This window comes from Callithrix jacchus, chromosome 5 (genome assembly GCF_049354715.1).
Source record: "Callithrix jacchus isolate 240 chromosome 5, calJac240_pri, whole genome shotgun sequence".
In the NCBI taxonomy this organism is placed as follows: Eukaryota; Metazoa; Chordata; class Mammalia; order Primates; family Cebidae; genus Callithrix; species Callithrix jacchus.
The window spans coordinates 135,575,984-135,588,461 of NC_133506.1; the positions used below are offsets into that span (position 1 = coordinate 135,575,984).

The 12,478-nt window shown below is 64.2% G+C and overlaps 2 protein-coding genes across 2 annotated transcripts; one reads left to right on the forward strand and one right to left on the reverse strand.

Annotated features, from left to right (window-relative positions):
- Window positions 1-1,694: 1,694 nt before the first annotated feature.
- CBX4 (chromobox 4) lies at window positions 1,695-7,878 on the reverse strand. Its single transcript, XM_035301970.3, has 5 exons — window positions 7,621-7,878; window positions 7,449-7,492; window positions 6,261-6,326; window positions 4,114-4,180; window positions 1,695-3,874 (listed from the first exon to the last, which is right to left on the reverse strand). Exons 1-5 carry the CDS (start codon window positions 7,687-7,689, stop codon window positions 2,456-2,458), a joined length of 1,665 nt encoding a protein of 554 aa, XP_035157861.1. The 5' UTR covers window positions 7,690-7,878; the 3' UTR covers window positions 1,695-2,455.
- Window positions 7,688-11,460, forward strand: LOC103793415 (uncharacterized). Its single transcript, XM_078375437.1, has 3 exons — window positions 7,688-8,079; window positions 8,188-10,560; window positions 10,953-11,460. The coding sequence occupies exons 1-2, from the start codon at window positions 7,688-7,690 to the stop codon at window positions 9,170-9,172; spliced, it is 1,377 nt and encodes a 458-aa protein (XP_078231563.1). The 3' UTR covers window positions 9,173-10,560; window positions 10,953-11,460.
- The last annotated feature ends 1,018 nt before the right edge of the window (window positions 11,461-12,478 follow it).

Consider the following 12,478-nt stretch of genomic DNA (forward strand, 5'->3'; position numbering starts at 1 on the left):
TCACCTTCCCTCTGCCACCCCAGACTCAGCCAGGCAGAAGCCACCCATAGGGTGGGGGCACCACCAAGGCCTGAGGTCACTCTGGTCACAAACTGCAAGTGCCTGAGCCAGGGGCCCCCTTCCCATCCTGAGTCTTCAATTTTCCTCAGCTAGAAAAACAGGGAGAGGACATCTATGCCTGGCATGGGCCTTTGTGTACCAGTCAGTGAAGGACGGGCCCAATTCTCGTGCCCAGCAGGCAGTTTGCCAGAAGCGAGATCACCCTCCTTCCACTCCCAGGGTGGCAAAGGGCATTCATTCCGTGGAGGGGGAGGAGTGTGTAACTCACTCTAAATAGGGCTGGGGTGATGGCGGGGGGAGGGGTGGGGGTGGGGGTGAGGTGGGGGGTAGGGGGGAACCACTCACAAAAGCCAGGGCTAGAAACTCCCAACGGCTTTTTTTTTTTTTAAAGAACTTCCCTTCCCCCTCCCCTCCCCGCTGGGCTCCCCTCCCCCACCTCCAGCCGCTGGTGGCCTGCAGCCAACACTGGCCACACTGTCCGCTTTCAGGCCTCCCCGCCCTCCTGGCCCCATCTCCCCAGCCTTCCCCACACTGGCTCTCTCACCACCACCCCCCCACTCTGAACCACGTTGACCTCTTCCGCCCTGGCGCCCCGCACAGGACCGGGCCCCTTGGTCCAGGCGGGCAGGGGAAGGGCTTCCGAGGCCGGGAGCAGCCCCAGCGCCGCGGCCCCTGGCCCTGCTCGGCCACCTCGGCCCGGAGGAAGATCGCTGCGTCTGCAGAAACCTGGCCACGGCCGCCGCACTCCCGGGTCGCGGCTTCCTGGCCCGCCGAGCCGCACCCCGGAGTTCGGCCCAGTCCCGGCGCCCCTCTGGGCCCTTAACCCTTTCCTCCCCCGCCACACCAAGGGCCCTCGCCTAGCCACCCCAAGGGAGAAGGGTGAGGAGTCCCAGCTCTCCTCGCTAAGGGAGTGGGGGTGGCAGGCCTCGGTCGCCCGTCCTTCTCCCGGTCCCCATCCATCTCGCAGGAAGCCCCCCGCCCTCCACCCGGGCCGCGATCGCCGCGCCTCTAGTGGGAACCTCTGGCCTCATGGTTTCCGGGGAGAGAGCCCGAAGAGCCAGGGCCTCCGCGGCTTCCTCGGCGGGGAGGGGCCGACGATGCCAGGCAGGGACGCTGGAGAGAGGCTGGGGGTCCCCGCCCCGCCGAACCTGCCCTACCGGGCGGGATTATTAGAAAGGAACTTCCCTGCCTCGCCAGGGCCTGCGTCTGGGTGTGTGGAGCCCCAGGGGTGGGGGCTGGGCGTGAGGATAGCCAAGGTTCAGCCGCTGCCGGGTGGGTGCCGAGAGGGAGAGTAGCCCCACCCGCGTGTCCGTGCCGCCCACCCCGGCACTCCCTCCTCCCCTACCCAGAACCCAGGGTTTGCCAGTGCCACGGGCACCGCCGGCCGGAAAGCCTTGGGGGCGGGGACGGCTCCCACACCCGCCCCGTAGGAATTCCCCTTTCCAGCCGGGCGCCTCTAGACTTCTCAGGGAGCGGGGTCACCCTCCCGCGCCGGCGCGCGGCCCGCGAAACCGGCCCACGTCGCTGGTGCAAAGGTTCAGCACCCGGCGCAAAGGCGGAGTTGGTGGTGAGAGGGGTCTGGCCCCTTCTTGCCTCCGACGTTCCTTCTGCGCTCATCTCAAGCAGTAAAAATGCACCTTCAACATCTCCATTTAATATTTACATTCAAGCAGGTAATAGTTGGAAGCTTATAGTTTAGACATTTCTAGTAGCAGCAGTTTCTAGAGAGCTCGAGTAGCCTTTTAACAAACTTTTTTTTTTGCACATAGAAACAACACATCCATGTGTACAGTATCAAAAAATATATACCAAGGTTACTGGTATTGCAGTTCCTGGAAGGGAGGAGAGGGAGGAAATGAAATCAACCGAAATACTGGATGGAGGGGAAGAAAAGTCAAAAGAAAATAGTTTGTCTGATATAGAATATAACATGATCTAGAGGAAACTCCATAAATCTAGGTTTTTATATTTCAATATATAAATACCTACAAATAAATATATATATAGCAGCCCGAAGGGGGGTGATCGGGCCTTTTGAGCTCAAACAATACATTTCAATAATAACACCACGTACAAACGGGAGTAGAGTCAGCACTTGACAAGTTAGCACGGTTAAAATATAATACTAGAACTCTGAGACCGAGGCGCAGGGCTGCCCTGTCCGTTCCGGGGGTCCGTCTCCAGTGGGGAAGGGCAGGAGAGGGCGAACCCCGCCGGCACCACGTGGAAGGGGCCTCCCAGCAGCCGTGGGGGGCGGTACGTGGTTACCTCTTGTTCTCGCCCTGGGGGCCAGCCCGGATCTCTCTCGTTTGGCGAGAGGGGAGCGCGCCCCGAGGCCCCAAGTGCTCAGCCCCCACCTGGAGGGAATAACGCTTCCCCTTCCGGCGCCCTCCAGCTACACCATCACATACTCCTTGAAAGTAACGGTGAGGCAGTTCGCAGTGACGTCGGTGATAATTATATTCCCAAAGAAGGGCTTGAACTCGCTCAGCGACTCGGCTGGTTCGTCCTGGGCCTCGGCTGGAGGTTTCTCCGCCGCCGTGGCGGGCGCTGCTGCCACCGCAGCCGCTGTCGCGGGCGCCTCGGGCTTCACCTGGAGGGAGTTGGGCGGTTCCCCAGCCTCGCTGCGCGTCTTGACGCAGCGCAAGTCTATAGGCTCATCCAGGTCCGAGTCCAGTAGGATGACCTCGGGCTGCGGGAGGGCGGCGGCCGGTGGCACGTCGGCAGGGCGCTCGGCGGCCGGGCTGCCCCCCAGGCAGGTGGGGGTGCTGATGCTGCGCGCCGTCAGACGCTTCTTGCAGGGCTCGCGTTCGCCGTGGGTCTCGGAAAGGCAGCGCTTGCGCACGTGGGAGAGATTCAGGCCGACTGCGTGGTTGTGGTGGTGGTGGTGGGGATGGGGATGCGAGTGCGGGTGGTGGGAGGGTGGGTGCGTGCTCCGGGCCGGGTCCCAGGCCAACAGGTCGGGCTTGGTGGTGAGCTGCAGGGGCTGCTCTCCAAAGGCCTCCTTGGTTGGGGACAGCTTGCGGGAGCCGGCATCCTGGGGCTGCGGATCGCTGGCCCCCAACACCTCCTCCTCCCTCCTCTTGGGCGTCGCCTCCACCTTCTTCTCCTCTGCACCCGCAGCCTTTTTAAAAGTCCTGTCGGCAGGGGGGTGGCGCTCCTCGGCTGCCCGCTTCTTGTGGCTGGGGGAGCGAGCCTCCCCCTCCGCCACCTCGCCGGACTTGATCTTTACCGCCTGCATGCCGTTCTCCATGTATTTGCTCATCACGATCACTATGCGCCCGTTCTTGTTCTTGTTCTTGACGATCTTCATCTTGCCCCCGATCCCGTTGCCCGTCACAGCCTCCTTGGGGGCCGGCATCATTCCGTTGGGGGGGCCCTTCTCGGAGACTTTGCCTGGAGCACCCCCCGCGCTAGCCAGGGGCTTCACCGCCCCCAGGTAGCCCTTGGCCCCTGCGCCTTGCGCCCACTTGTCGGGAGGGTGGGTCTTGGCCCCCAGGTCCGGGCAGGTGGGGCTGGGCGCCTCCTTGTGGCCGCCCTGGTACTGCAGGTCGTACATCTTGGGGTCGGGCTGGTAGGGGTGATGCTTCTTGCTGTTGAGCTGGTAATAGTACTTGCCGCTCTTGCCCGGCGGCGGGGGCTTACCCGCCCGCTCCTTGCTGTGCGGCTGGTACTGGTGGTGCTTCTTGCTGTTGAGCTCGTACTGATGCCCCTGGCCCTTGCCCTGCGTGCCCAGATCCAGCTTGGCACGGTTGTCAGTGGAGGAGTCCTGGAGTCCGGTCAGGACATTGGAACGACGGGCAAAGGTAGGCACCTGAGGGAATGGGTGCAGAGGTGAGAAGAGGGAGAAGGTGGCCCCATAGCATGCCGGGAGTTTCTAGAGTGTCCCAGCCCCCACCAGATCCGCAGCTGCCTCGGGGAAAGCCGGAGGTGGGAGGTCTAGTAGACAGGAAGCAGGTTTGGGGTGCTGGGAGGAACCCCCCAACCCCAGGCCTGAAGGCAGCTCTGGTGGCCACGTCAAGGGGGTGCCCGGGGGCGGCCGCGTGTATTCACCTGCACCACCAGCGGTTTGGGCTTTGGCCCTCTCTTCCGATACCCCATCAGCTGCTCTTGCCGTTCCCTGGTGGGAGGGTACAGAGGGCAGTGCTGTTAGCCTCAGGGTCGCCCCCTCCCGCTAATCCCAGAATCTTCTGTGATGATGCCACCCCCCAACACCTTCAAAGAGCACCAGGTAGGGCTGGAGGGACACAGAGGAATCAAGAGCTCAGGGAGAGTCAAGCCCCAGTGCCCTCCACCCTCGCACCAACCCTCCTCTGCCCAAGAGGTCCTGGGCAAAGGGCTCTTCCACTTTGATGCCCACACCTGAACCGGCACTCCCCAAGCCCTACCTCTGTGCTCAGGAGGCAGAAGCTCAGGGCTGCACCTCTGGCACTTGTGCCCACAGCCTTGGGCCCGTGGCTCTGGGCGACTCGGAGTGGACGCGGGGGTCCAGGGATGACAAACCCGCCCAACCGAGGTGTGCACCGACCTCATCCCTCCCGGCAGAAGCGCGGGATGCTAATGACCTCATTAAGATTCCGATAACGAGTGCCTCCAGCAGAAGGGAGGACTCTTTTTCTTAAAGGCCAGGCACTAAACAGGGGGAGGGGCTGTGCCCTTGTTTACACAGCGGCAAATGAGCCAATTAGAGGCTGGGGGCGGGGGCGGGCCACCAAGGCCAGAGTCTGGCCAGGTTTCTAGCCACCTGGTAAACGCTGGGCTCCTCCCAGCTGAGCAGGTGGGCGGGGCCAAAGCAGCTTGGAGAAGCACCGCCTCCAAATTATGAATAAACCCCGGGGGCGGAGGCACCGGTCACTACATCCACCTCCTGCCTGCAGACCATCTAAGGATGATCCGTAGCTAGGGCCCGGACTTTCCGGGCACTACCCAGGCCTCCACAGGAGAGTGGGATGCCTCTCTAGCGTTTGCCAAAGTTGTAGCCCATTCTTGGGCCAGAAGCAAGTTCTTCACAGACCCTAGTCACCACTCCCAAGCCCCCTCGGACTAACCCCGGAGAGTTCTGAGGTGCCCCAGGGCGGGGGCCAGGGCCTGACTCTGAAGTTGCGTGGCATTGCAACAGCCTGCACTTTAATTCTTCAGGGACCCATTATGTAACGTGGCATCAGCCGCTGACATGGTTACGGGGTGGTGAACTCCCAGGTTGGGGGGGGCAGGATCCCCCTACGTGCCCTCCTGCATTTCAGGAGGGCAGCTTCCCCGCCCGGCCGGTAGCTAGCTCAGAGGGTCTACAGTTTATATTTTAGCGCCAAACGAGCCACAGGAAATAATGCAAAATAAAAAGGGGAGGAGAGATGGAAGGCAGTGGGGTGGCCGAGCTCCAAGGGTTCCGGCTGCTCTTCCCCTCCTCGCCCTTCCCCCTTCTATCCTCTCCGAAACAGAGAACCACAGCCACGGGCGCCCAAACCCAGCTGCAGCAGCTGCAGCGTGACAAGCAACCGTGCGAACGAGGACGAGCTCCCCAGAAGCAGCCACCCCTCCACCACCAGGCAGCAACCATCCCGGCCCTTGGGCCAAGCCCCCTCTGCCTTGAGAGTGGGTGGCCCTGCCCTGCCAAGCAGCCCAGTTGGCGGGGGGGGGCAACCCAGCACCCTATGGAATCTACTCCGGACCAAGGTTAAGCTTCCGGAGGATGCGGGTGCAGACTCGAAGGCCATGTCAACTTTCCTCCAGTCGCCAACAGGTTAAGTTCAGTTCCATGACGTCCAGGCGGTTTCACAATGCCAGCTCTCTCAGAGCTGCACCGAGAAGCAGCACCGGTGCCAAGGGCCAGTGGCTGCAGGACAGCAACACCTAGGCTCCAGGGTGGGGCTCCAGGTTGCAACAGGAGGGGCCCCTGGGGAACCAGGCACAGCCACAAGTTCTCCGGGCAGCTGCAGGGCCACCCACACACCCTTCCCAAAATTCCCCCAAAACCCAAAGCTGGCCTTCCCTGGCCCTGCCCCACCCCCACCCCAAGCTGCAGCAACCGCCAAGGACGCTGGTCAGAGGAGCTGGGGCCCCAGCCATGCCCGTCCAGGCCGGTTGCGTGGGAGCTCCCACCAGCCCCCCTTCCTGCCCATTTCCTCCTACATCGTCGCCCACTTTGTCATTCCCATATACGGTCACGGGTGGCGAGCGGTGGCTGCGTGGGGGACGCTCACCTGTTCTGGAAGGCGATCAGCAGCCTGGGGTCCAGGATGTTCTCCTCTGGTTCCCACGTGTTATATCTTGCAAGGGAAAAGGGAGGGGGACAAGGTAAAAAAAAAAAAAGGCCAGCTTTCAGCTTTGCCTCGGCCTCTAGGTAGGGAGTAACATAAGGCCCTACTCCGTCTTCATGAACATTTATCTGTGAATGTGGAGGGTAGATTTCTGCAGGCCTGACACAGTCCCTGACACGCTGCCCCCGCTCAAATAAACACGCAAGGGCAGGAAGAAAGGGGAGGGGGAAGGAAAATGAAACTAGCAGTTTATTTTGCAGTTGTCAAGAATTTTAAGCATGTTACTGCGACATGTTCCAAAGCCACTTTGCTCCCCAGGAACCCTGCGTGCAAAGCAACCGAAATGCAAAGTCGCAGTCCCCCTCCTCTCCCCAGCCCCAAGTCCCCGCAAGGGCTTCAGCCGTTCTCCATTTGACCCCTAATCCGATAACCCGAAGCCGAGTGCCCCCCCCACAACCCCTCGTGGCCCAGGAGCCCGCTGTCACGGGCAAGCAAACCCCAAATACTCAGCAACACAAAAATATGCCTCCGTGTGTGTGTGTGAGTGTGCGTGTGCCTGCGCGTCTATCTCCATCCGGTGCCTTCGCATTTCAAATTAAAGAAAAAAAATTCTCCACCAAAAGCGCCGCAGTGACAGTTCCCAACATTTTCCGCCTTTCTTCTTCCCCTCCCTGCACCACTAGGAGGGAGGAGGCACACAATTGCATTTTCGTCGCTTTCTAATTTTTTTTTTTTTTTTGGTTTTGCAATATGGAGCCGTTCGGTGGAGGGAAAGGGGAAAGGAGCCATTTTCTGCTGCACATCAGTCAGTGCCTTCGCCCTCCCTCCCTCCGCCGGCCTCCCCGGCTCGGCCCCGCGTCTCTCCAGCTCCTCCGGCTCCTTTTAGTGCATAAATTAGTGATGGCATTTCCCGGAGAGCGGAGCACAACACAGGGCGCCGGGCTCGGGCTCGGCAGCTCGGCTTCCCCAGTGCCTGCCACCGACTTCCCCACCCCCTCCTCCCTCCACCCCACTCCACCCCGCCTCCCGTCCTCTCCCCCCACCCCCCCCAGCAGCTCGGCGGGTCCGCGGCCCCGAGCCCCGCGCCACGGCCCCCGGGCCCCCGGGCCCCCGCCCTCCGCCGCGACTTACTTGGGCGACCAGCCTCTCCATTTCACCAGATACTCCACTCTGCCCTGGGGGGAAGAGACAGCACTCCATCAGCTTCCGCGGGATCCCCGGCCCGGCCCGCAGCCTCCCCACCCCCTCCTCGTCTGCTCGCGGGCTGCTCCGGCCGCCGCTCGCCGCCCCCGAGCCGCCCTACCTTGCGGATCCGCTTCTTCTCGATGCTCTCCACCGCGAAGACGTGCTCGCCAACAGCTGGCAGCTCCATGGCCGAGCCGGAGCGCACCGGGGCGCGGGCGGCCGGCGCGGCTGCAGACGCTGCTAGCTCCCGCCGGCGCCCCGCGGCCGTCGCGGCCGAAGCGCCCCCGCCGCCGCCGCTGCTCGCCCCGCACCACCCCGCCGGCCCGCCGCTGCCCGCGCCCGCCCGGGCTCCCGGCTCGCGCTCGCTCAGACAACTGAGCCCCGGCCGCGGCAGCACAAGAACTCATGCAAATCCCGGACGTCAGCGGGCGGGGCCTCGCCGGGCCCAGCGCGGCGTCAGGGGGCGGGCCGCAGCGCGGATTGGCGCAGCCGGGCCTACCGGAGGCCCCGGGCCTGGGCGGCGGGGGGAGGAGGAAAGGGCGCGGGTGGGGGACGCGGAGGGGAGGGCGCCGGGGAGGTGCAGGGGGAGGGATCGGCGAGCCTGGGAGAGGGAGGCTGCAGACAGGGAGCGAGACCGGGAAGGAGAGGTGTGCCGGCCGGGGCGGAGAGCTTGACAGCCCGGCAGGGTCTCGGCGGCGACCCTCCGCCCGCAGCCCGGTGCCCGGGCCTCCCCCTCGCGGCCGGTTCTCAGTGTTCACGGCCCCGGGACCCCTGTTGGGGGCCACCAGGCGTCCGCCGTCGCTCCCAATGGCACCGAATTGCGTCACCGGCGGCCCGGGACGCGCGGGCCCAGCCGGCAGGGGGCGGAATGGGGCAGGGGCAGCTCGCGCCCCACTGCGGGGCCCCACCTCGCCTCTTGGCGCCGGGCATTTAGGAGCGCGAGGAGGGAAAGGGACAGGGCGGGGAAGAGGCTGGACTGGGTGGGTGCCAAGGAGAGCTCGAAGAACGCACGAGGAAGGGGACGGACGACCGGCCAGCCCCGGGGCCTGGCGCCCAAGAACCTCAGTAGAAAGGACTCCGAATCCGATCCCACCCCATCCTCAACGGCTCCGAATTTACGCTGGGTCCTCTTTTTGGCGGGACGACATGTCCAGTTTCTAGCAGCCTCCAGAGCCAAGCTGGGCGAGAGGCGCGGGAGGCAAAGAGAGCAGGCGCGGGAGGCAGAAAGAGCAGGCGCGGGAAGCAGAGAGAGCAGGCGCGGGAGGCCCGGGTCCGCTTGGGGGCCTGAGGGGACTTCGTGGGGTCCCGGGAAGGGCCTGGAAATAAGGAGCTGGGAGGGCGGGAAGAGATTGAGGCCGACCAGGGGAAGAACGGGCAGCGCGAAGGGGAGATGGACGGAATGGCCGAGGAGCCTCGCATTTGCCATGTGTCCGCGGACCCTCGTCCTTCACAGGCGGCCAAGCCAAGGCCCTCCAGAGGGATGCGGCCTGAGCAGCCGCGAGTGTGAAGTTTGGCACCTCCGGCGGCGAGACGGCGCGTTCCGGCGCGCGGCTCCTGCGTCCGGCTGGTGGAGCTGCTGCGCCCCATGCGGCCTGCCGAGGGCGCAGCCGAGGGCCCCCGAGCTCCGTGGGGTCAGGGGTGGGGGACCTGGCGGGGACAGGGCGGCCTGAGGGGTAGGGGCAGGAGCGCGCCTGGCCTGGGGTGTGTCTGGGCCCCGGCTCCCGGCTCTTGAAGGACAGCGAGCGGGAAGCTTGCGCAATCCCTTGGCTGAGCGTCCACGGAGAAAGAAAAAGAGCAAAAGCCGAGCGAGAGTGGAACGAGCGATGGGGGCGGGCAAAGAGCCATCCGGGTCTCCACCACCGCCCTGACACACGACCCGACTGTCAGTGGGGGACCGCGCGGGGGCTCGGGCGAGCAGGGGAGGGACCAGCCTGCGTGGGGCTCGTGTTCATCCAGGAATCCCTGGGAAGCCTGAAGACAGTCTGGTGGTGAACGCACACGTTGACTCCATTTCATTACCACCTGGCAGCTCTTGCACCACGGAGGCTGCTACTGCCTGGAGGCTGCCGCCCACGGAGACCCACGTGGCCCCTCCCCGAGGGATGCTGGGTTGAGGGTTGTCTTCTGGTGGCTGCAGAGGTCTTCGGTTTGCGACTGACCTCTAACGAGCTTCAGGCGCAAACCTGGGATTCCCTGAGTGTTGGGGTGCGGGTGGGAGGCAAGCCAGGTGGAACGACGCCTGCCTGTTTTCCCTGACTAGGTGCGGTGGGGGCGGAGGACGGCTCTTCGGGTTTATAGAAGCTGGGTGGGCGCACAGGAAAAGATTTTTCTATTGCCGTGTTTGGCTTTTCCCCGGCATTCTTGCCCAAGGCGAAGAACTGTCGCGCGGGGCTCCACCGCGGAAGAAGAGGGGTCGCGAGGCTGGCGCGGGAAGCACTGTAGGCGGCAGTCGCCGGTCTACGCCGACCCAGAGGCACAAGCCGGTTGCGCCGTCGTCCATCGGGAGGTCTGCAGCAACTTTGTCCCGGCCAGTCCCCTTGTCCGGGAAGGGGCTGAGCTTCCCGACACTCCACCCTCCCCCTCTTGAAAATCCCCTGGGAAATCTGTTTGCAGTGGGTGTTTCCGCGGCGTCCAGGTCGGGGGCGCGGGGGGAGGCCGAGCGGCGGCTGCAGCCTCCCTGCCGCCAGGGGCGTCGGACTCCGCTTCGCTCCCTGAGCCCAGGGCCATCAGGGGCCCACGCTCAGGACCTCGGGACCACACGGCAGGACCCGGTGCCCCCACTACGAGTTTGCGCTGGAGCCAGGCTGGGCCAGCCGCCGAGCTGGGGAGGAAGTGGGGGGTCCGTGCAGCGGATCTTTTCTGGAGCTGCCTGTGCCGCGGCCTGAAGCGTTTTCTGGCTCCCCAGGACTCCCGGAGGGGCCGCCCAAGCACTTCAGAAGCCCAGGGGGACCCCGGCCACCGCCGCTCCTGGCCTTTTTCCGACGACTTTGAAAGTGAAATTCACAAGCACCAGCAATTGACTTCCCTTCCGTGGTTGTTTATTTCGTCTTCGTGGATGGTAGGCAGATGGGGAGAGAGGGCCCTACCTGACATCTGTGGCTGGTCCCTAGAGCACCCCTACCAGCGGGTGTGGGGAGGAGCTCGGGTCCGTGGAAGAGCGAATGGACGCCAGGAGGTGGGACAGAATCCTGGGAAGGTACAGTGGGAGCCCCTGGAAGCTCCCCTGATGCCCCAGAGAGCCCTTCCTAGGAAACCTCCCACGGAGCTGCCCCATGCCGTCCCACCCCGCTGTCTTGGCCCCTCCAAGGGAGCGGCAGGAGACACTAGCCCTAAATCCGGGATTCCCTGAGCCTTCTGCTCGGGCTCCTGTTCCCGACCTCGGACAACAAGAGCCCCACCGGCCGCCGAGAACGGCCGCTGGCCTGCTCATTTGATACTGTCCCCTCCCAGACAGGAGCTGCTTGAGCCCTTGGTCCTGCTGCCTGACTGAAGCCTTCCAGATGCCACCTCTGTTTGGGCCCCCGGGGCCCTCAGGGGCCCCAGGAGAGGAGAGCTGCTATCTAGCTCAGCCACAGGCTCGTTCCTGGAGGGGACAAGGCTGAAGGAGTGGACCCTGGAGAGGTCGGGAACCTTTTAACAGCCGTGGACTGAAGGGTGATTACTGAGAGTCCGGTCTGGGAAGAAGCATGATCCGCGCCATCCTGGGGAAATAAACGACTTCTTAAAGGAATCCTCTCCCTGAGCCGGTGCTCTGAGCAAGGAGATGGCCACCGCCCGCCCACGGAACCCACATTTGGGCTCTGCCCTGAGGGGGCTGCCTGTGGCTTCCCGGGCAGGTCCCCGACTCGGAAAGCTCTTGAGTTGTTGTCGTTTTCGGCCCTCAGAGGTGGACTGCAGATCACCCAGGGGGGATTTACTAGTAACCACTACAAAATCTACCCAGACTTTATCAAAAGCACTCATTTCTCTCCCTTGTCCTTAGAGAAACTTGGCGCCGGCTTCAATCATATAGTCCTTGGTGCGGTGATTTAGGGGCGGCGGAACTGGTGGGATTGTGCGTGGAGGGGGAGGCAGGGCGGGGGCCCCGCACTCCACCCCTCCACCCTCCTGGAGGGGTGATTTGTTTCTCAGGGCGCCCCTCCGCCCTACGGGTCCCCACTCCAGTATTTCTGCTCTTGGCCACACCGCCCGGGAAAGATCGGCTTTCATTTGGGCGGCGAAGCCTCCGACGCCCCCAAGTTCCACCCCGGCGGGCCGTGTGGCTCGGCAGCCGGGGGTTCCTGGCACTGGCCCCACAGGGTGCGCGGGCGGGGAAGCAGGCCCGGAGCACCGCGACACCACGGCCCTTGGGCAGGGTCCAGGCATTCCTCGGGGCCACACCACCGCCCGCAGGGCCGCGTCTCCGCATTGCGGCACGATGGGGTCGCGGGCGCCGAAGCGGCACGCGCTGTTTGCTACGACGTCCGTGCCCCCCGGCGTCAGGGCGGCCACCGCAGACCCGCCCCGAGAAGGCCACCCGGCCCCCGCCCCGCACTCAGCCACGAGGCCCGGCCGGCCTGGAGATCTGCGCCCCCGGGATCCATATTTCAAATATGATCTTTGGAACCGCTTCTACCGCCCGCCGCCGCCGCCGCCACCGCGTTCACAACGGCCTGGGCGCACTGTGTGTTTTTATTTGGGTTTCGTTTCTCAAGGTCGGCCCGCGGCTCTCCTGTGCGGCTGAGGTTCACCCCTCTGCACGCCCGCCCCTGTGTTTCCCTCTCGGGTGTCCCCGTCGCGCCCCCCGAACCCAGCGGGGCCCACACACACTGCAGATTTCTTTCTTCCTTTTTCCAACCAAGAGCTGCTGCAGCGAGCCAGGGAATGAAGTACAAATCGCTAGGCGGACCCCGAAGTGGTCGTCAGCCGAAGCGCAACTGCCCCTCCAGCTTGCTCCCCCACCCCTCCCCCCGGCTACCCCTCCCAGCTCCCAGCCT